Source organism: Pteropus alecto, unplaced genomic scaffold, assembly GCF_000325575.1.
Source record: "Pteropus alecto unplaced genomic scaffold, ASM32557v1 scaffold20, whole genome shotgun sequence".
Classification (NCBI taxonomy): domain Eukaryota; kingdom Metazoa; phylum Chordata; class Mammalia; order Chiroptera; family Pteropodidae; genus Pteropus; species Pteropus alecto.
Window position 1 is genome coordinate 10,061,913 of NW_006436298.1, and position 26,734 is coordinate 10,088,646.

Below are 26,734 nucleotides of genomic sequence, written 5' to 3' on the forward strand. Positions count from 1 at the left end.
AGATGGTGCGGTGCCGGTTCTCTGCACGGGTGAGAGCTGTGGGCGGTTGTTAAGGCGACCGTTCGTGACGTTGCGCCACCAGGCTGAGCAGCCCCCAGATGATTGGCTAGACGATCGGACGATCCTTTCTCATTGGTCGCAGGCTCGTCCGGCTCCGAGCGTGCGTAAGCCGAAGATTTCTTCCGCCCCGCGTCTCTGGAGACAGACGGAGCGCCGGCGCGGGGGTTAGGTGGCCTCTAGTGAGATCGGGAGGTGAGTCGGACGGTGGCCGCGAAGAGGGGCTCGGAAGGCGGCAAGCGGGACGGTGGTGAGTGGGAGCGAGATTAGAGCGGCGTTGGTGGCGGTTCTCGAGCTCTGCTCGGCCCTAGGAAGGAGCGGCCAGAACCTCCTGTGGACCTGGCGGGAGCTGCAGTTGTGGCTTTGAGGGTGTGGGGGCCCTGTCCCGCGGGGACTGCGAGACGTCCTTGAGGTGCGGCTGGCGGAGCGGCGGCCCGCACTGACATCAGGGGAACCTGGGGGCCAGGCTGGGCCTGAGCGTCGGGCGGCGGGGCGTAGTAGCATTTGCCTCCCCTGTTAGATGTAGGCAGTGCTGGCTGAGCTGTCACGATCATTGGGGCGGAAAGGGTGCCAGGAGGGTGACCTTGAAGGCCCCTCCATTCTGGAAATGCTGAGGGGCTAGGGAGCGGCCCGTCCGGTGCAGGTCCGAGAAGGTCCATCCGGTGTAGGCGTCCATGCCCAGGCGGTGCTGTTCGTCAGCACCTTTCTTTAAAGTGATGGGAAAGATCTCTGTATGCGGCGACTAAGTCAGAACCATTAAGGAACCGTGAGGCTGCACAGACATGTCCTGTTATTTTCAGGAGAAACGGGTTGAAAGGACAGAGAGCCTAACTTAGGGAGTCTCCCAAGGACTTAAAGGATTCGTGTGTGCGTGCGTGCGTGTGGCTGCACAGAATGTCCTGTTATTTTCAGGAGAAACGGGTTGAAAGGACAGAGAGCCTAACTTAGGGAGTCTCCCAAGGACTTAAAGGATTCGTGTGTGCGTGCGTGCGTGTGTGTGTGTGTGTGTGTAAGAGGCGTAGTCTCCTTGGTGCTTTTAGTCAAAACATTTAGGTTTTTCAGAATTATTTGGTTTTAGTTAGGAAAAACTTACCTTTGAGGTTCAAATATAGAACAGTCAATTTCTGCGGTAGAAAGTTGATGTACTCCGTCTTAAATGGCCATTTGAAATATTTCAGGGCTTGAAGATATGCCTTCTTGGTGCTGTAAAGTTATAGGAAAGATTCGTTTCCAGGCTGTGTTAAATCGTGCATAATATCAGCATCTCACAATCTAGAGAATGTATTATTTGTTTGCTTGTGAATTTTTCTCTCCATGCAATGAAAGACATTTTATCTTTTAGAGGTGATCTAGCTAAGGCCTGGAATGTCCATTGGAAATGGATAGATTGGATTTTGAGGGACTTCTTTGTTGTAACATATTACCAGAATTTCTGATAAAATTGGCAATAAGGACAAATGGGAATCAGTAACATGAAAGTTAAAATAATTGTGCAAAGATTACATCATTAACATGAAAACTCTCCAGGGGCATGAGCATTTCAAGATGAACAGTGTGCACACATGTGCTTTTTTAATTCTTTTATGATCTAGTTTCTAGACCATGGATAATCACATTTATATCCATATCGTTTTAGGTTGACCCACATGAAATTGCTGATATTTAAAATTTGGTCATTTTTTTACCTACAGAAATAGCAGTTTCATATAGTTCCACTCAATACTTTGTCAAAGCTTTGGAGCTCTAGCTTTGTAAATAAGAGTGATGTGACTTACAAACAGGTAGCATATAATAGAATTGGGTGTAGAATCCAGGTTTCCTGATTTCCAGTGCAAGAAATTATTTTTCCTCTAAGATGCTAGGTTGAGCAGCAGAATGCTAGATTCTGTTGGAATTAAAAATGGCTTAGTATAAGGCGGGGTGCTTGCCTTCAAAGAGACAAAACGTACACAGCAATTAATTTGAGAACAGTGTAAGGTAGTGTATAATCAAATACTGGAATGTGTAGCACAGGAGGAATGCTGAGTGGGAGGAAAGAATTAGAATGGGATGCCAAAGCATCCTTTTCTGCAATTGGCCTTGGTAGGTGGTTTTTGTAGCATATTGGATTAGAGTTTGAGGATTCCATTGATTTTAAATTATCCATTCTTTTGAAGAATCTGAAATGTTTGCGGCATACTTCAGCCTGAACGCGCAAGGCATACATATTGCCTATTTAACTTGATTTTTAAAGTAAAATTTATTTGTATTGCAACATGGCATAAAGACTGCCTATTTAATTTGCATGAGCCGTCCTGTAGCCTGCTAGTGCCACTTGCAACTGCTGATGAAGGTAGAAGATTGGAGTCTATGGCATTTAAGTGCTTTGCATAATCACAGAGAAATGGGGAGGGTGCTCATGAGAAACGAGAGTGTTTATAATTATGGTTACTTTTGATACACCTGTGTACATTCAGTTATTTCAGTTTGTATTTCCAAATAGGTCAGGTTCTCTGTATTTGGCAGTGGTTCATAGGATCATATGTATTTCTTCTCCTGAATGTTACAAAGATGATTTTACACCTTAGAAAGAAATGTCACAGAATTGACAATGCTACCATGAAATCTTTTTGAGGAAAAACATAATGTGCCTAATATGTAATTGTAAGTTGATAATGCTAAACTGATTTGTGATCAAATTGGGGAGTGCCTTCCTGTTAGCAGCTCAGATTTTAATTTAACTGAATTAACTTTTAAATAGTGAAGGATATGTTGACTCAATAGGGAATAACCTAAATTGAGCGTTTTTTAGGGAAGGAAGTGTTAGAAGTTATTTTAACCTAGATTTGAAATGTGTGTATAGTTAATTTTCTGGGACATTGATGCCAGTTGATCCTTTAGAGTGGTTTGTAGGGTTGTTTTTTTTAATATAAGAAGTTATGTGATAGGAGACTATCATGAAAATCTAGCCTTGTATGAGGCTTTTGATTATAATGAAGTAGGATTTGATTCTAAGATATAAATAATAATCTCCAATACCTTAAGTACAAGTCTCTTCTAATTTAGTAGAAAATAATTTTGTTATTGATATTCATTTTCCAGGATAGTATATAAAATGTAGCCTCTCTTCCCTACCCATTGCATTCAGCCTTTAAGTGGGGAACAAGAAGGGGGGTGGTTTGTGTCCATTTCTTGTTGAATTTTTTAAAAAAGTAATCTTTAGGTCTGTTTCAAGAAGTATCAATTAAATGCACACTACTGTAGTTTAAGAATTTATTTTGAATTAAGCAGGTATATATGTGCAAGGTGCTGGAGAATAATGAATAAGACTCAGAGAGGAAGGTTGAAAAGCATGAATAAACACAGGCAGATGCATGCCACATTTGTATATCTTAGTGAATGCCAGCCTTTTAAAATAGAGATCCACAGTAAGAAATACATAGTTGGATGCCAGTACACATATACATGTATAGTTTTATGAAGCAAAGTTTCAAGAAGTAATCTTATCCATACTACTTGTCTTATTACCCACAGCTATTTTTTTCTATGTTATTTTATTTAAAAATGTTTTTTTCTGATTTAAAATTGATTTCGTGATCTAATTGATCCAATAAAGGGTTGTGACCTGCAGTTTGGAAACCAGATATCTAGCCAGTAGTCTTGTATGCTTGAGATGTAAAGAACATAGAAGACTACCTTGAGAGATGATGCCTTTTTATTGTCTGTCTTCAATAAATGAGTCCCTTTCTTGGTTATTACCAAAAATGTGAGATTAATTTGAATTCTTGCTTGTGTGTCAATCAGTGGGCTTACTTTTTAAATCTTAATTTTAATTGACTTTTTATGGGTAGTTAATAATGCTTTATTATAAGTATTAATTTTAGAGTGAGAAGTCTTACAAATAAGTTCCTGTATTGGAGATCAGTGACTATATTAGATATTTTTTATTTTATTTTTATTTTTATTTTTTAATTTATTTTTTAGGCGAGGCAACCCTTTGTTGACCTCACAGATTGCAAGGACCTTGTCAGCTTACAATCCTTTATTTTTTATTTTTTACAACTACAGCACCTGGTCTTTCTAGGTGATCTCCCATCCAAGTACTAACCAAGCCCAACCCTGCTTAGTTAGCTTCCAAGATCAGACAGGATCGGGCTCATTCAGGGTAGTATGGCTGTAGACTAGATATTTTTTAATCATAGTATCAAAATTATTATTATTATTTAGCCAGCAAACATGGGAAAGTTTACTCATGGTAGTCATTATATCAAAATTACCTATATGTTCTGTTGGGAATTTTTGAATGCTAGAGATACTGTTTTAGCATGTTGATAAGCTGTAAAAGTTTATGAAAAGACTTCTCTCTGGTGACAGCAGCATTAGGAAGGTTTATTAAACATCGTTTGGCTAGTGACATTAGGCCATATGTTGGATGGAATGTTAAAATGTAATGAGCCCCTCTCTTGCTTGAGGAGCTTTATAAACTAAGATAATGATTTATAGGAGGACACTCAACGAGTAGATTCTTTCATATTTACCTTTTGCATAACCAGAATGTAGAGAATGAAGAGGATGCTTATATGCATTTTACCTAAGGGTAATAAGAAAATAAATGTGAATAATTGCTTCTCATTTTATTTTCTGCTATATTGCTCTCCTCCTTGGTTCAAGTAATATCAAGGGCTGAGATATTTGTTTGGTTCTATCTTAAATGGCTTAATTCATACAATTTGTAAGAAATAGCTGTTAAGTTGGTTGCTAGTGAATAATAGAGGATTTAAGTGTTGTAAGTAAAGAATTAATAACAGAGCCTTCTTATTTTAATTTAATAATTATTTTCCAAAATTATAAAGAGCATTATCAAATAATAATATTTATATGTACAAGACCCTGTGCATACAAAAGCAGGTTTTACAACTTACTTTTCCTTGAAATCTTTTCTTAAAAGTACAGTGAGCTGTATACTAAGTGTTCATACATAATATTCCTTCCAGGATTCAAGGATCTGTAGCTACCATGTTGTCAAGACTTTTCCGAATGCATGGCCTCTTTGTGGCCTCCCACCCCTGGGAAGTCATAGTAGGGACAGTGACACTGACCATCTGTATGATGTCCATGAACATGTTTACCGGTAATGATAAGATCTGTGGTTGGAATTACGAGTGTCCGAAGTTTGAAGAGGTTTGTGAAATTAATTTGATATCGACTCAAGTAAATTACATTTTTATTTTCTAAAGAATATCTCCTTTTAGAGACCATATTATTAAAAAAGTTATGAGTAAAATATTTTAGTATTCGTGAACTTACCTCAAATTTCCATTTACTTATAGTATGGAAATGTACTAGAAATACTTTTCTTTTGCTTTTTCTACTTTAGAAATATAGCTTTTATAAGAGATTAACAATGAAAATGATTGGCTTAAACTGGATTGTTTAAAAATTGGGTTTTAAAAAATTTGGATTTAATTTTTATTTGCATATTTAATATTTTTATTTGAATCGTGCTTACATTTATTTTATAAGATGTAAACTAATGATGCATACACAATAAAAATTCTTATATTTTGGTTGTTTTGAAAGCTATAGCTATGGTGATTTTTTTCTATTTTTCTCAATAGGATGTTTTGAGCAGTGACATTATAATTCTGACAATAACGCGATGCATAGCAATCCTGTATATTTACTTCCAGTTCCAGAATTTACGTCAACTTGGATCAAAATATATTTTGGGTAATCATTTTATACATTTAATTTCTTGACGGGCCATCAGATTTTTTTGTATTTGCTATAGAATTGTACCTGTTCAAATCATGTATACATAAATGTGTGTGTTGCTTAAAGTGTGCTGCATGTGTTTTCTTATTGGGAGTTAGACATTCTGATATTTGAGACTTTAATATTAACCTGGAGACAATAATATTATTTCTTTCAGAATGTTGTATGAGACTGTAATTATTTGTGTAATAAAGGATGAAGTTTTTTTAGTTTGTTGATTTTGTCATTTTAGGTATTGCTGGCCTCTTCACAATTTTCTCAAGTTTTGTATTCAGTACAGTTGTCATCCATTTCTTAGATAAAGAATTGACAGGCTTGAAGTAAGTATATTTAAAGCATAAGTATACTTTTATTTTCAAAACATATTGTTAAGAACTTTATAACTTTTCTTCATATTATAAAGTTGCGATATATAAATTTTCAGAAGTTTATAGAAAATATGAAGAAAATTTTCATGTAATCATTTAGCTAACTTTAATACTCATTAACATTTAGGTATATATGCTTTCTCTTTTTTTTTATATTTAAAGAAAATTTCTAAGATCATATTATATACACTGCTTTATAACTTCTTTATGCCTAATAATTATCAAAATCTTTCCATGTCCTTAATGCTAAACTGAATTATTTATAATGGCTGTCTAGTATTCACGTGTATGATGAATATATTATAGTTCATCTACTTAATCCTATAGGATTGGATTATTAGGTTATTTAATTTCCTCCATTAATAACAACACTGTGATGAATGTCTTTGTAGCTAAATTTTTGTTCATATTCATAGTCATTGTCTTAGGATACATTCTTAGAAATGAGATACTAACTGTGTAAGTTTTTAGGACTTTCGAATGCCATTTTTGCTAGTTTACTCTCCAGTAAGGTTGTTTATAGTTTATCCTTTCACAAGTAGTGATTAATGAAAAAATATTATATGTATATATTGTACTTTTTTCCCCCCATGCTAATCCAAAGAGACATTGTCTACTAAGGATGATCATTTTGTATAAAACTATCAAAATGTATAAATATATTTACATTTTAAACAAATGTTTTGATCAACTAAAATGTTTAACTTTGAGGATGCCAACGGAGTATAGGGTATACCTTCTGGTCTGCAAAAATGTACACATACTAGAGGGTCATACAATGTATGGGGGAAAAAAGTTTTGTTTTAGAAAGGACTTTTTAATCCATATTTTTCCTTTGTTAAATGTAGTTCATCATCTTGATTTTTTTTCCAGTGAAGCTTTGCCCTTTTTCCTGCTTTTGATTGACCTTTCCAGAGCAAGTGCGCTAGCAAAGTTTGCCCTCAGTTCCAACTCACAAGTAAGTATTATTTGTAAGGCATAAATGTTAATAGTATTATTTTTTCTGTTTTTTTACATAAATAGGAAGAGTTAATAGAGTTTCTCCATAATTCAAGATTTGGGAATTGCCTACAATTGTAGTTTAATTGTCAGGTCCTAAGACTGGTCTTCCTATGTTCCTTAGGAACTATCCTATTTATCTAACAACTCCTTTATAATTTCATAACTCCTGGAATTTGGAATATTACCCATTTTTCTTTTTGAAGGTTTCAGAAATTAAGCTAGTATTTTGGACTTTTGGATAAGTAAGAATATCTACCTAGTGAAACATATTGGCGAACAAAATAGAATCTAAGGTAAGAGAGTCTCAGGGTAGATTTATTTCTAAGCCCCTTGAAAACACTAGAATAATTTCCCACCTAAAGATTTATCCTGATGTTCATTAGTCACTGTAAAGAACTTAGCATTTTTAGTAATCTTTCATCAGGGTATCTGAGTATAAAATAGCGTGTCCTTCTGCCCTGATTATGTATTTGCTGAATATTTATGATAATTTGAGCAAGGATATGATTTAGGTTTCATAATACTAACGTGGTCTCAAAAAATTTACACCTAAGGACTTCTATCAATGGTAGCTAAAATATAAAATGTTGTAGGATTTAATTATATGAGATTTCAATCTTAGGATTAAAATACCACCTCAAAGAGATCTTTTCAAGAAATATTTTGTTCAATAGAAAGGGAAAGCAGGGCACGGTTGTGTGTATTTTTTTAAAATCCTCTATATTAACATATTTTGCATTTTGAATGCCTGTTAGTCTTATCATTACTATATATTTTATTCTTTGCATAGTAAGTTAGATTTCAGTAGAAGCTCTAGCATGCTCTCTAACCTTTTAAAAAATTGTTTTGTACTTTATTCTCATGAATATGTTTGGTCTATATTTTAGGATGAAGTAAGGGAAAATATTGCTCGTGGAATGGCAATTTTAGGTCCCACATTCACCCTTGATGCTCTTGTAGAATGCCTTGTGATTGGAGTAGGTACCATGTCAGGTTTGTAAGCAATTTTTAATACATTTTAATAAATTTTTAATAAAGAGAAAGAATACCTTAGAATGCATTGGTTATTCTTAAATCCTGACTTTTAAAAAGCTGATATTACTGTTAAAATTTTTTAATTGTATGAGTATGTGGTTATATCTGACCTTATGTCTGTCTGCTCTAATATTAACTTAGTAGCAGCTTATTGATTTGTTTTCTACTCTTGTGATCTTTCTGTATACCACTTTTTTGATGACTTAGTAGTATTTTTATTTGTTCTCTTGACTGGTTTTTAACTAAGATTGTATTCCAAGGCTTTTCTGTAAAGTACCTCCTAGCCCCTGCTGTTGCCTAAACAAATTTAAGTTACTTGATTCCTTGCGTATTAATTGCTATGTAGAAGATAGTGCAAGATTCAGGAGTTGGACAGAGCTAAGTTAGATCCACCTAATAGGAAGGTTGGGAAGATTTAATCAGACAGTATGTAGTCTATCCTTACTTGGATAGTAGAAAATTAGATATTAAATAGCAATTTAATATAGGACAGAAATTATGCTCTGGCATGCTGTTGTCGATATCATTAGGACTAGATTTCATGGCTTTCTCATGAAGGCCACACTTAAGTAAATACAATTCTAGTATATTTCCTGGTACCTTAGTGCCCTCAATAAGGGGCTGCTTCTTTCAGAAGTAAATTATCTAACTTTTAAGAGAGTAGGTAGTTGTCATTAGTTGAGGTCTCTTCACCAGGGTATTATATTAAATATATATTACAATTCAGAAAATAAAATATAACTGAGTTTTTTGTATTCTAGTTGGTAGTTTTTATAGGAAAAGGGAATCATTTTTTATTTATATTTTGAAACATTTTATATTTAACGTGAGTGACATTAGAAAAATGTTTTATATTCAGGTTTATTTGTAAAGTGAGGAAGTAAGATTTGGTGATCTAAATCTTTTCCAGTTCTGTAATTCTGTTACTTTCTATTGGAGAAGATTACTAAATGATACTTTAAACATTTTGTAGTGAAACAGTTGTTAATTTTGAGTCTTGAGTTTCCTTTTTGCATTATATCATTTTTTAAGCAGATCAGTGAAATTAACCAAAATTATTAGAACATCAGTAAATATCATAGAGGTTTTACTGAAGTTAGAGTTCAGTAGTACAAATAAAATATTTATTACGATACTATATCAGGAATGGCATAATTGACAGTATATTTTACTTTTATAAAAAATCTTTTGTCCACAGGTGAATTGCTTTTAGGGTAACTAGTGGGATTGGATCAATAGTGTAACTGTGGAGGGTTTGCTCCATTAGATACCCGTATCGCAAAACAGATAGTACGCTTAAAAAATAGGGATTATCAAATATGCATTAAATGCTACCTCTGTGCCTGGCATTGTGTTGTGGGAGACATGGGAGGGAACAAGGTCTCTGCCCATGAGAGTTATTCCTCTGAGCTCTCTGGCTTGGCATCACCTCTGAGTTCCTAAGTCTTTTTCTGGTAGATGGCAAAGAGATTAACATACTAATATTTTCATGTATTTGTCTACCTATGTGAAGAGTGCTGTATGCAACATCAAAAATACACATACTTTATTCATTGTAATTTTAATTTTTCTCTAACTAGGGGTACGTCAGCTTGAAATTATGTGCTGCTTTGGCTGCATGTCAGTTCTTGCCAACTACTTCGTGTTCATGACTTTCTTCCCAGCTTGTGTGTCCTTGGTTTTAGAGGTAAGAGCAGTTCTTAATAATGCCATTAGTAGAAGAATAATATTTCTCATTATATCAGTTCGCCTAAATAAAATCAATACCTTCTAATGTAACACTAACTTACTTTATAGCTTTCTCGGGAAAGCCGCGAGGGTCGTCCAATTTGGCAGCTCAGCCATTTTGCCCGAGTTTTAGAAGAAGAAGAAAATAAACCAAATCCTGTTACTCAGAGGGTTAAGATGATTATGGTAATTACATAGTTTTCTTCTCCCTTCAGTATCTTGAGTTCCAGTGTCATATTCTGCTTTTCAATTTCGTCTATTTTATCTTTTTTTCCTTTTTTTGTCATCTTTCTACAGTTTTTGGCTATTTCACTGATGTTTCTTTTCCCTTTTTTTTCCTTAACTTGTTTCTCCTTTCTTTAAGGCTCCTGGTCTTTATTAGCATCTCTCCCCTAAACAAATTTTTCAAGTTCTTCCATTTTATCTCTTGTTTGAAAACCTATTCTTTGCAACGTTGTCAGTAGTTCAATGGGGCCACTACTTTAGTCACACAGCAAGCTTGGGGCTTTCTTTTCATGGTAAGGGGAGGCTATGGGAGATAGTGTCTGGTTATCCAGTTGCTAAGGATGAGAAATTTAGGTTTCACTGATATGCGGAAGATACATAATTTAAAAAATTTTTATTTCAGTCTCTAGGCTTGGTTCTTGTTCATGCTCACAGCCGCTGGATAGCCGATCCTTCTCAAAACAGTACAGCAGAAAATTCTAAGGTTTCTTTAGGATTGGATGAAAATGTGTCCAAGAGAATTGAACCAAGTGTTTCCCTCTGGCAATTTTATCTCTCTAAGTAAGTTACCTGAGACTTACTTTATTGTATCTTAATCATGGTACTCTATGCTACTGCTACTAGAAGTTTAGGTTGTGCCTTTTATATTTACGAGTAATAATGTTTTAATTTGCTTTCTTTTATTTAGAATGATCAGCATGGATGTTGAACAAGTTATTACCTTAAGTTTAGCTCTCCTTCTGGCTGTCAAGTACATCTTCTTCGAACAAGCAGAGACAGAATCCACACTCTCATTAAAAAACCCTATCACATCTCCTGTGGTGACCCCCAAAAAAGTCCCAGATGATTGTTGTAGACGTGATCCTATAGTGGTCAAAAATAACCAGAAATTCCATGCAGTGGAGGAGGAGACAAAGATAAACAGAGAAAGAAAAGGTAATTTTTCACTCTCTTCATTTTCCGTTCTTACAATGCTAATTTGTCAAGAAGTTGACTTATGTTCAATGTTGTGAGATTTCTTTTGATCTCTTCAACAGTCGAGGTTATAAAACCCTTAGTGGCAGAAACTGACACCTCAAACAGAGCGACATTTGTGGTTGGTGATTCCTCCTTATTTAGTACTTCATCACCGGAACTAGAGACACAGGAACCTAAAATTGAACTTCCCAAGGAGCCTCGGCCAAATGAAGAATGTATACAGATATTTGGGAATTCAGAGGTGAGGAAAATAAAAGAAACTCAAGCTTGGTATTTTTCTTAAGAAAAGGAGCTTTTTTTTTTAAAGGAAGAAAGGAAGCGATAGCTATTGAGTATCTGCTAAGTTCTGGGCACCATGTTGCATGGTTTATGGGTACTGGTCTTATTTATTCCCCACAACCTTGCCAGATAGATGGAATCATTTCCTTTTTTTTAGATGAGAAGGCTCCAGGAGATTTATGTATTTCCCAAAGTAATACATCTGAGAAATGATAAAGCTAGTATCAAGAGTCCAAGATTTACTGACTCAAGAGTCAGTGCTCTTTCTACTTTTTTACTGTTTATCATAGAGATGAGCAATTACTGTATTCTCATATACGTGTTGAGGCCTAGAAGAGGTATAATATAGAAATGAGCCTCAAAGGTAGAAGAAAGGTTTTTTGTTTTTGTTTTTGTTTTTTAAAGTAAGCTTGATGCTTATGAGAAAGCTTATTTTACCTTCTGCCTACATGACCTTATGGGTTCACTCATGTTTTAGCATGACCTTGTGTTCCATCCTTATCTTCTTAATCTGTTTCATTTCTCGATTTATGTGCGTATGAGTGGGAATATGTGTTGTGTTTGTTTTTCTTTATCACTTTCCTTTCCCTCATTCCTATTAACATGTGTACCAATATCTCAGCTGTCTTGCTGTATTCAGGGATAGCAAAACTTATAGGGTAGATGTCAGAATTTTAATTATGGATTTTTTTCCTATGGACTTTACTTGCAAAATTTAGTGTTTTGGTCTTATATTTGTTTAGTTTTCACATTTTTATAAAGAATTTGCTTTCATTTTGATACTCCTATTTCTACTCAAATCATCTTTAGAATTCCAAAGTCATTTGGGTTCTCTTCTTATTTGTGTTTTGTCTTTATTGAGAGCATTGTTTGTATTAAATGATTTATTTAGTATGAATAATAGGAAATACAGTTCAAGTTTTTTGTCATCTCTCTCCCTCAACCCCCTCCCATTTTTTTTTCATTTCTTTAGAAAGGTGCAGAATTCCTTAGTGATGCTGAAATCATCCAATTAGTCAGTGCTAAGCATATCTCAGCTTACAAATTGGAAACTCTGATGGAAACCCATGAACGAGGTGTATCTATTCGCCGACAGTTACTTTCCAAAAAACTTCCAGAGCCTTCTTCTCTCCAGTATCTCCCTTATAGGGACTATAACTACTCCTTGGTATGTAATTTTCTTGATTTGAGGAGGTTTATTTTGTAACTTTTTAATCTTTAGCTTTTTATAGTTTATAGTTTTTTTCTTGACTGGTCTTTTATTGTATATAATTTTATAAAATATTTCCCTTTTTTTCTCCATTTTACTGCAATTTTATATTCTGCTTATGATATATATAGGTCATAGAAATTCAAAATACTTTTCCTGTTGTTTATAGTCGTTACTTAAATATTTTAGTATCTTATGTACTTTTAAAGAGTAAATAAAAATTTTGTTGACAAATACATGGAAGGGTTAAGTTTGAAGAAAGTTATTAATGATGAGGGCTGTATATTTGCAATATAGATTTTCACTTGGCCCCTAACTTTACCTTTTAGGTGATAGGAACTTGCTGTGAGAATGTTATTGGATATATGCCCATCCCTGTTGGAGTGGCAGGACCTCTGTGCTTGGATGGAAGAGAATTCCAGGTTCCAATGGCAACAACAGAAGGTTGTCTTGTGGCCAGCACTAATAGAGGCTGCAGAGCAATAGGTGTAAGTTGGCATTTATATATTTGCCTGTTTTAGGATACACTAGGCCAGTTGATGGGTATAGATTTGGGGACAATCGAGGACACCTTTTGGGACAAGCAGAATTGTTGTCAGGATAATATGTGCTTCCATAATATACTTTGCATAGCTTGGTGGAGGTGCCAGCAGCCGAATCCTTGCAGATGGGATGACTCGGGGTCCAGTGGTACGTCTTCCCCGGGCTTCTAACTCTGCAGAAGTGAAGGCCTGGCTTGAGACACCTGAAGGGTTCACAGTGATGAAGGAGGCATTTGATAGCACCAGCAGGTATGTATATGGGTTTGTAAGTGCATTGTTTATTTCAAACCAGTGTGCCATCTTCTTTGATCGTTAAACGTAACTGTTAACATATTGCCTGCTTAAAATGACATAACAAAATATCAACTTTAAATCCATTTATTCTAAATGAGTAATAGTAATGCTTGGTTTGGGGCAAAGGAGCAGAATGTTAATCCAAATGAATACTTCCATAAAGGTAAATTAGAAAAAAATGGTGTTGGCTTTACAGGGCTCACTTTGATTATGCTGTTACTTTTTCCTAGAAGAATTTTGACTTAGAATTGCCCTAGGGCTGAATTGCCTGAGAAAAAAGATTTGGAAGCGGGATTGAAGTAAATATTGGCGTAGAAGATTTACTTTAAATACAGAAAATGAAATTTATCAAGAAGTATAATCAATACAAATGATAACAACCCCAGCATAGTTCAAGCTTATATTCTTGCTTTTACTTGGACTTTTAAAATTTATCTATGATGAAATAGCTGTCTGTAGCTCTCCCTTCTTTCAGCACCTAAGAATGAAGCAGCCTGTATAGTATTCTAATACAATGTTAGGTTAAAGAAGAAATTACACTAATAAGTAATCTCCATGAGGTTTCTCTTATGTGTAGAATGAACCAACTAAACTAAATTTTAAGGTAACTTCCATCTTCTTAAAAAAATAAAAAATCTTTGCTTTTTTTCTTGACAGATTTGCACGTCTGCAGAAACTTCATATGAGTATAGCTGGGCGCAACCTTTATATTCGTTTCCAGTCCAAGTCAGGTGATGCCATGGGGATGAACATGGTTTCAAAGGTAAGCATGGATAGACTATAACAGAACTTGAAAGAGTGATTATTCCAGGAGAGGGTAACTCAGGTGTCAAGGCGACAGGTAGGGAGCAGACTCACTGTCTACTTTATGCCCTCTTGTACTTCTAATATTGTGCCATGCACATCCACTAGTACTCAAAGTGTTACGTGACTGAAAGATTTTCATTGAAAGCTAAATATTGATTTATGTAATTCATGTTATATAAATCAGGCATTTGTTTACCGGCGTTGTTTGTATCTGATATATTTAATTTAGACTTGCATTGTATATGTTCTGGGTCTACTCAGGGGAGTTAGGAAAAACCTTAGGGTTAGCACTTTAAAATTTTGTTTTATAAACCATGAAAGCTGACCTATTCTAGAGACTTGATAAGTCTTATATTTAAGAGGCCAAGCTCATGCGTATAGCCTGGTTATTTTAATTATCTCCTTATAAGAAGATTATATATGGCTTACATTTTATTCTACTGATATGTTATTTACCAGACACAAATGTAAAATGTTAAAGTCAGTTAGGCTAGCAAATATTTTTTGGTTTAACTATTTATAAGGACTATTCAGAAAGAGATGATAGTGACTAAATGCATAAGCTTTAAAAATTGCCAATAAACAGTAGTACAGTGGTTTCTTAAAAAGAATAAAAGTAGAATTACTGTGATCTAGCAATTTCACTTCTGGGTATCTACCCCAAAGAACTGAAAGCAAGGTCTCAAAGAGATAATTTGTACACCCTTGTTCATAGAAGCATTATTCACAATAGCCAGAAGGTAGAAGCAGCCTGAGTGTCCATTGATGGATGAATGGATAAACAAAATGTGGTGTTTATATACAATGGAATATTATTCAACACTAGAAAGAAAGGAAATTCTGACATATGCTAAATGTGGATGAACCTTGAGGTTCACTTGCTAAGGGAAATAATCTGGTTACAAAAAGATAAATACTTTATGATTTCCATTTATGAGGTACCTCGATTAAATTCAGAGACATAAAAAGTAGTATGCTGGTTGCCAGGGGCTGAGGAGAAAGGGGAATAGAGAGTTATTATTTAATGGGTATAGAGTTTCAGCTTTGCAAGATGAAAAGAGTTCTGGAAATTGGTTGTACAACAACTTGAATGTACTTTAAACTACTGAACAATCAGTTACCTTGAAAATGGTTAATGTGATAAATTCTATGTTATGTGTGTTTTACCACAATTAAAAATTTTTTTAATTAGCCACAAGTATGTTTTGGGTTATTGAGGAGTGGTTAACTGAAATAATTTCACTTAGTTGGAAGTCATTGGAAGTCTTTTTTATACTTTATGTAATGTAAATTCCAACAACTTCCCATTAACAACAAGATTTATTTTGATGTTTGACTTCTGTTTGCAGGCTTGGTCACTTGGGGTTGTAGGTAACAGTTTAATAACCAGAAGAGGCAATTTATGAAACCTTGGTCATGAGTTGGGTTACTCACTCCTCAGTGACATGAATATGAGTATTCTTTTTCAGTATTTTTTAATATTCTCATCTACATTCTGTTCATCAATCACGACGAAGAAGTTCACTTTTATACCTAGACAGAAACATTAGGAATCTATATCTGCTTGAGAAATTAGTCACTGATAGTTAATAAAACAGCTGTTACTTTAATTTCTTCGAAGTATAGTTATTCGAAATAATGATATTAATATAGCTATTGTAGTTAGAAGTATTAGTATTATTAGATACAAATAAAGCCTCTGGTCTGTAAATAACTTTGTGAATTTTAATGTAATTTTGTTGTTGTTGTTAATAGGGTACAGAGAAAGCACTTATAAAACTCCGTGAGTATTTTCCTGAAATGCAGATCTTAGCACTTAGTGGTAACTATTGTACCGACAAGAAACCTGCTGCTATAAATTGGATAGAGGGAAGAGGAAAGTCTGTTGTTTGTGAAGCCGTCATTCCAGCCAAGGTTGTCAGAGAAGTGAGTGATTGGATAAATATTTCATTTTGTTAATCTTTAATTGGATTAAAAAATTGGAGAAATTGTAAGTAAAGTTTAATATGTGGGCGTATGTTTCACGTTAAAGATGAAGGTTTTATCATGCTCGTGTGTCTGCCTATGACATTCATAGGAACAAACTGAACTGATACTCTTTATTGCGTTAAGAGCTTAAATGAGGTGATGTCTAAACTCCCTTGTTTTCTGGAGGTACAGAAAGAAAGATCTGGATAACACACCCCTGAATCTCTGTGGGAAGATGTGAAATGTGTATAACTCTGTTTTCTAGGTATTAAAGACTACTACAGAAGCTATGATTGAAGTCAATGTGAATAAGAATCTGGTGGGCTCTGCCATGGCCGGGAGCATTGGAGGTTACAATGCCCATGCGGCAAACATTGTCACTGCCATTTATATTGCCTGTGGACAGGTGAGGGTTCCCGCCTCCACTTCCCTTCTCTTTTGTTGTTCTAAGTAAGAGAAGTTTTATATTTTTCCATTTTTATTTTATTTTCTTTTAGGATGCAGCGCAGAATGTTGTTAGTTCAAACTGCATTACTTTAATGGAAACAACTGGTCCCACAAATGAAGATTTGTATGTCAGTTGTACCATGCCATCTATAGAAATAGGAACTGTAGGTGGTGGGACCAACCTGCTCCCTCAGCAAGCCTGTTTGCAGGTATGACATATCAGGCACAGAGTCCAGGGATCTCTAGCCTATTCTGAGCTGCTGAGATTCTGCATATCACTCACCTCAATATTTTAGCAACCTTTTTATTCTTTTGTTTCCCTTAAGCCTAATTTAGTGTGTCCAAGTAAGCACATTCAGGCATATGCTTAGTAAATTGAGAAAGTATATTAAGAGAGCAAAGAATGTTTATCCACTCTGAGTAAGGGCACTGCCAGCCAGGGTGTGGATGTTATGTTAACTGTGGTGTATACATTGTCAGTACTGGCTGCCAAATCTTGGAAATTTAGTACTTTTAATGGAGCCTAGTTCTATGCCATTGTAGTACCCTTATGTTAGTTGCTTGAGTAGGAAGTTGTCGCCATGACTTGAAGGATGAGTCCTGCTCTGTCTCTCCCTGGCTGCAGATGCTAGGTGTTCAGGGAGCGTGCAAAGACAATCCTGGGGAAAATGCCCGGCAGCTTGCCAGAATTGTGTGTGGTACAGTAATGGCTGGGGAGTTGTCAGTGATGGCAGCATTGGCAACAGGACATATGGTCCAAAGTCACATGCTTCTCAACAGGTAAGACTTAAAGATTTATTTAACATGTTTTCCCTGTACTTAAAATATGCAGTATAAAAATCTACTCTTCAGATACAATAGTCTTAACTTAAACTTCTGCATTCTTATTATTTTGTATATCTCTACTTTGTCTTTCTTTGCCATAGGTCAAAGATAAATTTACAAGACCTCCAAGGAACTTGCACTGAGAAAACTGCTTAAGGAGCCTGACAGTTCCGAACCGAAACACGGGCGTTGGGTTCTAAAGGACTGACATAAAATCTGTGAATTAAAAAGCTCAATGCAGTGTCTTCTTGAGGATGAATAGATATGATCAGTGAGACGACTGCTTGGTGTTTGGCTCTTTCAGACAAGTCTGAGGTCCTTCTTTCCGTGCAGATTCCTCAGATCTGAAGACAGTTTAGTGCTTTACATGCTGTGCTCTTTGGAGAGATCTCAACATGAATATTATGCTATAAGCATCACAGATGTTAATCCACAGCTCACTTCTGAAATAGAACACAAGCTGGAAAGAAGTGTTTTCTTTTGATGAAATTCATGGAGTTCATGGTGATCAGTGTGAGATTGATCCTCCTCCCACTCCTCCCACGCCTGAGTTGAAAATGGATTTTTAAATTATATTGTAGCTGACAAAACTCATGATTTCAAAGTTAATTTATTAAGCCTGGATTGTAGAATTTTAAGAAATAAGAGCTAAGTTTATTTTTTGTAAACTAATACTTCATTTGGTGCTGGTCTATTTTGAGATTCTTTTGGGGTAGCCAACATGATTCTTCGGAAGGGGACCTGCTTTCTTCAAAAGAAGAATTACTCTTATTCCCCAACTGCAGAATAATGTGCTAAGCAGTGCTAAATAGTTCTCTATCAAGAAAACAAATCACTGCATTTATCTCTGCAGGCTATTCAGAGGTCTCTTGTCGAAATATAAATGTTTGTCTAGATTGGCTATAACGTATCTTTCAACATAAGGCTTTAAGAAACAAGAGTTTTGTGCTCTCAAAGATACAAGAGCTCTTAATATTGCTTAGACAAAGGAGACTCTCTCTGTTTATCAAGGACTTGTATACAAGTCTATGACCTCTCAGAACTCAGAGGTGGAAAACACAGGTTTGAAAGAAAAATACCATTTCTCTAAGCCAACTTTAATTTCTTAAAAGATACTTAAATTTATTTAGCTGAAAAATCTAGATAGTTTTTTTGTAAAGAATTGTGTCAAATCTATATATGTTGTAATGGAGCTTCTTATGCTAGGAGTTTATTAAAAGTGTTCAAGAAATAAATAAAAATAAACTTGTATACTGATAAAATACTGTAAGCTTAGGTCAGAGAAGAATGGTGTTCTTTAATTGTCCAGGAAACCCTAGCTTGCTTGTCGAGCCTAATGAAAGTGTACGTCAGCTTTCAGAGCCAGTGAAGGCACCATGTGAATGGCCCCGGAGGAGCATGCCTTGCTCGTTCCTGTGGCCAGGAGGTTGGTGACTGAAACATTCACACAGTGCTCTTAGATGGACCCATAAAAGCTCTTAGCTTTCTCAGGGGGTCAGCAGAGGTGTCGAATGTTATTTTTTTTAATGTACAAGTTTTGAATAAGTAATAAAAAACTTCTTATTTTGTATTACATCTAATGCTTCAAGTGTTGGTCTTGGAGAGCTGATGGCTTGTGTAGATGATGGACTCTGAAAAACGTTCCAGTAATACCATGGCAGCATGGGGAGCCTCTGAATGGTTGTATCCGCAGCATTGTTGTGGAAGCTTGATCTTTCCTGTTTGTAAAGTTTAAATTGCTTTTGTTGTGACTTTTCAGCCGGTGACTTCTTATTTATCTGAACTTTTCATGGAAGTGGCAATGAAAAGTATTTTGCATCTTCATTTTGGTGATTGTAACCAATATCATCTCACTAAATTGTTTTGTACAATTACTAAATTGTATACATTTTGTTATACTTTTTTTCCCCAGTTCCAGTAAATTATGAAAAAGAAGTGAATACTACTAAATGTAAGCAGTAACTTTTTTTGTTTGGATTAACCCTCAGCCTGAGGCCTGGAAGCTTGTAAAGTCTGGCCAGAGTGGTAACCTGTAATTCATGCTATTGGTGAATTATGACCTGTAGGTGAATTATAGGTCCTAATGATGAGCATTTATCATTCTGTATTATATTCCTCAACTTTGCAACATTAATGGTAGACTGGTATTGTATGTTCATTAAAATTATCTTCCTTATACTTAGTTTGATTAATTCGGATTTAGTATCTCAACTGGACTACTTTTAGATATTAGGGGTGTGAGGGTTAGTGGAAAGACATAAATATGGGGTAGTCAAACCAAATGGCCATTGTAGGTGTGCATTTAGGACGTATCAGCTGGAGTATAGCTTAATATAGTTCAGGTCGGCCTTTTTAAAAGCCGATTCCCATTTACTTGCAATTATTGACTACACTTTCTGCTGTAGTTAGAAAAGGTATGTATGAACCACTAAGAACCAAGACCCAGATAATAAATCAGTTTGTATTTTTCTCCCCAAATGACACTCGATCACTTGTATGGTCTGCCTCCTCCAGAGTGAAGCAGGCCGGACCGGAGACAGTGAAGGATTTCCATCCCCTTTTCTGTTTGGGTGATGTGATGAGCAGTGAGTTGCATGTGGCAGGACAGGTTTTTTTTTCTTCATCTTAGGAAAGGATAGAGAATTAAACCCGAAGGAAACATCTCACATTGTTGAGGTCTTGGCTCAAACAAGAGGATGCAGAGCAGCAAAACACCAAAACAAATCCACTATGTACAGGAGGTTAAAATAAGCTGTAAATTTATTACAGAAAAATTTTTTCAAGACCAGTGTTCCTCTAACCTTCAGTTATGGCCAAGACTCGAATTTGTTAATAATCATCTTCATTCAGTTAGCAAAGATAATTAATGGATAACCTCTAATAGTGGAAACCAAGAGAAGGTGGCAAATGATTTAGTTTACAATTATGTCGTAACTTCTTTTTCAGTGTAATGGAATATGTTTCCCCCCACCTCCCTCTTTCTTTTCCTTCTAAGAAAGTTTGAGAGCTGTTGAGGGAGGTATAGGCACTCTTGTGTCCAGATAACAGTTGTTCCCTAAGTCCTATAGAAGAGAGCCTTGTGCTAACAGCTGGAGTTAGGAGGTAGAACACAAAAGACCACGTTAATCCAGTGCTTCTCCAGCTTGAGTGTGCAATACACTAACCTGGTGGCCTTGGCAAAACAGATTGCTGGGCTCCATTCCCAGGTTTTCTGACTCCCTTGCTCTGGAATGTGGCTAGGATTTTGACAGTTCTATTGATGCTGCTGTTGTAACAGTTCTGGATTTCAGTATGAGGTGCACACTATTACTGTATGAACGGTATTAGAAAATGCAGTTTATTCAGAAGCGCACAATTTAAAAACACCATGGAGAGATCAAGTGTTGGTTAATAAGAATTAGAATTAATCTTAGAGAGATATAACAACTAGTCAATTAGGAAGTATGTTATTTGAGTTGGTGTCTCCCCACCCTCCACCCATGACCACCTTCCTTCCACAGACAACTCTAAAGGTCTCCACATCTTCAACGAATGGAATGACTAACCCAGAGAATTTTAGCCACTTACTTCTCCTCACTCTCTTATTCCTTGTTCCCTGCTCTCCCAAAGGGCTAAGTAAGAGTGGGAGACAAAATCCAAAAAAAAAAAAAAAAAAAAGCCCCTACTTTTAAAGAGGTTCGCGCATACCACTATCTACTCACCGTCCTCACCTCATCCACTCTGTGGCCCCAAATTTGATTCCTTTGCACTTTAATGTCCCAGGATTGTAGCACTGGAACAGCATTACTCAGAGGTAAGAAGCTGATTGAACAGACCATTCCAGCTGGTTAATTCTGAAGCCAGTTGGCAGTGAGCAAAGGGTGAAGGCCTGTGCCAGCTGCTAACATAAAGCACACAGACACTTTGAGGAGACTTGCAAGAAGGGCTCTGGTCATCTAGCCCATGTTATGGAACTCCTTTGCTTTCCTGTCACTTAAAATTTGAAATGGTGAATGGCTTAGTGGATTGGGTAGGTTATGGTTGAGGGAACAATGCTGTCTCAGTCTCCACACTAAAATCAGCTGTGATTGTAAACTCTATCATAGGTATGTATGTATAGGAAAAAACAGGATTCGCTATCATCCACAGTTTTAGGCATCCACTGGGGGTCTTAGAACATATCCACAGCAGATAAGGGGATACTACTGTAGTTATATAATCCAAGTATGGATGAAAAAAACACATAGAACTGAAGAAAAAGTTGAGGGGACTGGTTATAATTAAGGGCAGAAATTGGGACCTCAAAGGTTGAATGTTGACCTAAGAGAGGAGAGAAGTTCCTTAGAAGGTAAGCATGCATCACCAAGTGACATGGAGTAAATCCACCTGGCTGGGTTGATTTATTTGTAGAGGGGACCAAGACCAGTTAGATTGGTAAGGCAGATGGGGTTAGGCCAAACTCTTAAAAGATACCTTGGACATCAGGCTTAAATTAAGCCAAGGAGTGTGAACTCAATCCTGGATATAAGACTCTTAAAACATATTGAGCAAGAGATATTATGTATCAAAGGATAATTTAATAGTGGCAGGAGGAGGAACTAAATATAAGAAAGGCAAAGAGATCACTTTAGGAGACGCTCATCTCTACACTGATTTTTCAGGTCTTAACTCTTACCCATTCAGTTAATATTTTATAAACATAAGTGACTTCCAGGCAGCTCCAGTTTGAGAGACTATCACTTCCATTTCTCGAGTTTTAAAAACTCATTGTTACTCCTCCCAATTTCTGACATTAGTGTGGGAATTATTTACAAGTAAAAATGTTAACAGTTGACTTATTCTATATCCAAACAAAACCAGGCACCAAGTTCCACTGCTTTTTCTGATGTGTAAAACAGTAATACTCAAAAAAGCCCTGCGACTCCCATTGCTGGGAGAACAAAAATCAAACTATTTCCCATAGTTTTCAAGGTTTTCCTGCCTCTGCCTCTTCTAGTTTTCTCCCTTATGGGGCATGCTCCTGTAGGCTAAATTCCAGATAAGCCAAGTGTCTTAAAATTCGGGCTCAAAGCCTCAAAATGCTTGCATCTTATTTGTCATTATTCCTCTGCATTACTCATCTTCATATCTCTAGCAAGCAAAAGTCAGTACCTAGCACATACTTGTGGCTAAAGTTCCTTACATTTGCATAGTAAAGTTTTCAAAGCATTTTAAGTATCTCACTCTTCCTCAAACAACCTTGTGATGTAGCATGGTAGGTGATCTTGTATTACTTTATAGGAGATTTAGAGACATTGAAATTACTTGGCAATATCAAAGCTGCTCAAGTAAGAGAGCCAGAAAAACTCTGGTCTTCTGGCTTCTAAATCTCATTCCTTTTTGGTTATGTTGAATATATGGTTCCCAGGAACATAGAGAGAAATATACTTAGAAACAACATAAAAATCTATTGGATGTTAGGAATGAAAAGTCAAAGTCACAAACCATAAATTAAATTGTAGTTTTAAATTAAAATGAATAATCAGAATAGAATAGTTTACCAATTAATCTCATGCTATAAACATGGACAGAAATTGGCAAAGTTGTTAAAATACAGCAACAATATTTCCTATCGACCTTTTGAGAATAAAAAAAAAAACCTTCCACATTTCAAACGTAGCTATTGCTCACTGCACCTTATTCAAAGCTCCTTATCTCAAAGCCTATTTCCTTAGATACATTTCTAAAAACCTTGGCTATGACAAAAATAATCTAGGCCAGATGTTCTGTTTATTGCTGTATTCCCAATCCCAGAACACTGCATAGCGAGTAGTAGGTGCTCGATAAATATTTGCTCTGGGAACCATTTTGAGGGCTAGAGAATTAGTGATATCCATATGCTAAAATGGTTTGGATGTCGACTGTATCTTGATTTAGCTGCCACACACAGATTCCCTAGTGCTGGACCCAGATACCTCTTAGGCCTCCTAATTCCAAAGAATAGTAATATAAAAGAACCACAGTAAACTGAGCAGGAGTGGATCCAAAGCTTGCTTCAGTGGTCATTTTGCAACAGATGGCTCACAAAAGTGACAGCTACGTTGGAGTTCATCCTTGGATTGAAAATTCTGAGATAAAATACCCTTCTCAGACTTGTTCGTGGTGTTTTATGATCGAATTCTATTTCACCCCTCTAAGCTAGAAGATAGGAAGGCAGTTAAGGCATCAAATGATGGCCAAATTTAATCTTTAAGATAAAATTCATGTATCTGATGGGATTTTATAAAGCCAGTATTGAAGTACCTGTAAAGTGCTTCAAGCATGTCAGCTCCTTTCAGTACATCATATTCTAGATATTAAATACATAGGCATTACAAAGTAGCAGAGTCTAAAGGAAAGACTTTACACAGTAGGCCTGGCCTGTTTCCTCTTCTGTAAATAGTAGTGGTATCACTAGCGCTACTGCCAACAGCAGCAGCATTGCAGAGAGAAGTCAGATAAAATGCAGGCATGGTGTGTGTTAACGCTTAATGGAAACATCCTCATTCAGCACCTCAACAATGACTGGGTGATAAAATCCTGGTTGGGCATTTTTTAATAACTTCAAAGATCTTTAAGATTCATTCTAGTACCAAACTCACAGAATTCTGTGGAAGAGAATGAAGAGGCCAAATGGTTTATGATAAGGCTACTCAGAGTATGCGGACATGGAGGGTTCATAGAAAATTTTTTTAATGGGTAGGTAATACAAATGCCAACAATATGAGTCCTGCTTGTTAAAACAGTGGCAGGAAAATCTAGAAGATACTATAAAAGCAACTCAATTTGCAACAGCTAATGAGAATTACACTTTATTTGCAGGTTATATTCCAAAGTTGAGACTAAGGCAAAAGCTGCATATAGTTAAAATCACTCTTAAAATACTCCTTAAAAATGTGCCACGAGGACCACAATACTACTTGTTAATAAATTCAGCACGACAGCCAGATATTTTCTCCAGCATCCCACCAGACTAAGTAGTTGGCTGATCATATTGTTTGGATGGTATGGATCTTTGAACATCAGCAGAAAAATATGCACGATGGCTTTCGCTATAACCACAGGGGAACCCACTGAGTGAGTGAAGTGCAAATCCACACTTCCCATCTCACTGTTGTTCTAGGGCATAAATTCTGGGTGTAACATGTGGAGCTAGCCATATTATTTAAATAAATGAGGGGTGATTTATTTAACTAAATGTATGTAGTTAAATTTTAAGTATGGATGACTAGCACTGTGCTTTCATTTTAGAAATGCCCAACTGTATATGGCTTTGCTCTCTAGTAGCACATGGTCTAACTTTTGAACCATAACATATAGTAAGAAATTCATTTTAAAATTGTAACCCACTATACATGTACATTTACATATATAAGATTCATAAAATATTTTTCATTATAAACTATGTACTTGATTATTCCATTGTTTTGTTTTTTTTAATTAGGTTGTGACTCATTAATAATTTTCTTGATCCCTAACTGGGTTAAACCTACAGTTTGAAGAATACTGGAGTATTCCAAGCTCTTAACTACTCAGAGAATTATGGAGGGCAGTATTTCTGGGTTAAGGAAAACAATCAAGCAAGCACAAATTTCCATAATATTTTAATACTTTTCCACTTTTAAATACTGATTTTAATTTTGTGATTGTAACATGGAAGATCCAACTTTATTAATTTTTAAAAACATCATCAGGATCATAAAGCTATTAAAGAATAGTTACACTCTACATACTCCCAAGGAACTTTAAAATGATTACGTTTTGAGTCTGTAGATGAACAATGACAATAATCCAAACGTCGTCTGTACAACTCGGACTAAATACTGGTGAAAGTGCTTAATTGGACAAACAACCGATAAGCTTAAAGATAATCAGCACAATTTCACAAGAGAACCAGCTCAGCCCAACTAAAAATTTCTCAATAGCAAAGTGATGCTGATGTTGTAGAGGTGTACAAACTAGTTGATGAAACTGAACAAATGGGAAACCAATTTCTCCTTTTCCTTATTTTGTATCCTTATATCTCCCTCCCAGCCATCCCTCTTCTTGGTCTGGCTGCTCTTGTGGCGTTCTCAAATCAAGAGCGCCTATGATCACCCTCTATCTCAAAATCAGAAATCCTGAATTCTAACTGAAACACTGTGCTATCTTGAAGGGTACGGTGGGCACTCAGGGAAAAAAATAACCCATCATCACCAATATTTTTCAAGTTTCTATCACAGTACAAAAAAGGTGAGTAGAAAAGAGTAAAAGATAATTTTTTTTTTTTTTGGCCCGGGGAAGTAGGAAATAACCGAAGATGAAAAATCAACATGTATATTCAGTATATAGGAATTAGCCATATGGAAATAATTCTAGAGGGTCTGAATATTGTCTAAAGGGCTAGTACCTTTTTAAATTCTGACCTCTTTTAAATTCTTTTCATATTCCCCTACTCATTTCTAAATCTGGTTGGACAGGATTAACTCTAGTGAAGTACCAGTGCAGTTACCTAAAGGTAAAATTTATCTTTTTTTCTTTTTTATACAAATATTTTAGTGTAATCATTTTATTTACAGAATTGCAAAAGTGTATCATTAACATTTAGTGCAAATGTAACTAATGATAATTAGATTTAGATACTGCTCTGTAAACTTTCCATATCTTTGTAAAATAAAGCTATCCAATTTAGTTAAGAGTTACTTTGTCTGTGTTCATGATAGTTACCAGAAATGCCAAATGGAGAAATATTTAAAGTGGGCATATAGAATTTTTTGAAGATTCCCATCAGTGGCTATGATGAATAAACTTCCCCTCCCCCACCCTCCCATACCCCCACATCCCAGCCCACAGATGATTGTAAAATAAAATATACATTTGAGGTATAAACATTTTTTAAACATCACAATATAAAATGTTAACTGGTTATGTAGTAAACTGATATGATAATTTGTCTTATTTGCCTTACTAGCATTTACCACCATAGGCACTTTTCCACATAGTCAAATTATGAACAGCATTTTTCTGTAATAAGGCATATTCCATGCACATCATTTAGAGAAAGGTAAATTAAAAAATAGAAAAGATTTATGGAGCATGAAATCTGCGTGCATGTAATGTAAGCATTATGTTTTATATGTATTTTTTCTCTCTGTACAGAATAATAAATACCACTATATCTGATGCAAGTAATTCACTTCCAGGATTGTGCATATTAAATGATCAGACTAATCCCATCA

At 35.8% G+C, this 26,734-nt stretch overlaps 1 protein-coding gene and 1 pseudogene across 2 annotated transcripts; one reads left to right on the forward strand and one right to left on the reverse strand.

Annotated features, from left to right (window-relative positions):
* The first annotated feature begins 126 nt into the window (after positions 1 to 126).
* Positions 127 to 19,698, forward strand: HMGCR (3-hydroxy-3-methylglutaryl-CoA reductase). 2 transcript variants are annotated; one of them, XM_006913147.3, is made up of 20 exons: positions 127 to 252; positions 5,031 to 5,217; positions 5,655 to 5,766; positions 6,044 to 6,131; positions 7,053 to 7,137; positions 8,069 to 8,174; positions 9,797 to 9,903; positions 10,014 to 10,130; positions 10,573 to 10,730; positions 10,858 to 11,105; positions 11,207 to 11,388; positions 12,400 to 12,594; positions 12,966 to 13,124; positions 13,270 to 13,427; positions 14,130 to 14,235; positions 16,035 to 16,205; positions 16,513 to 16,653; positions 16,745 to 16,903; positions 17,320 to 17,474; positions 17,621 to 19,697. In XM_006913147.3, exons 2-20 carry the CDS (start codon positions 5,053 to 5,055, stop codon positions 17,673 to 17,675), a joined length of 2,667 nt encoding a protein of 888 aa, XP_006913209.1. In that variant the 5' UTR covers positions 127 to 252; positions 5,031 to 5,052; the 3' UTR covers positions 17,676 to 19,697. The 2 variants fall into 2 exon arrangements, with proteins under 2 accessions (XP_006913209.1, XP_006913210.1); XM_006913148.3 differs by having other exon boundaries at positions 175 to 307; positions 17,621 to 19,698.
* LOC112480914 lies at positions 4,096 to 4,218 on the reverse strand (annotated as a pseudogene).
* Positions 19,699 to 26,734: the final 7,036 nt, after the last annotated feature.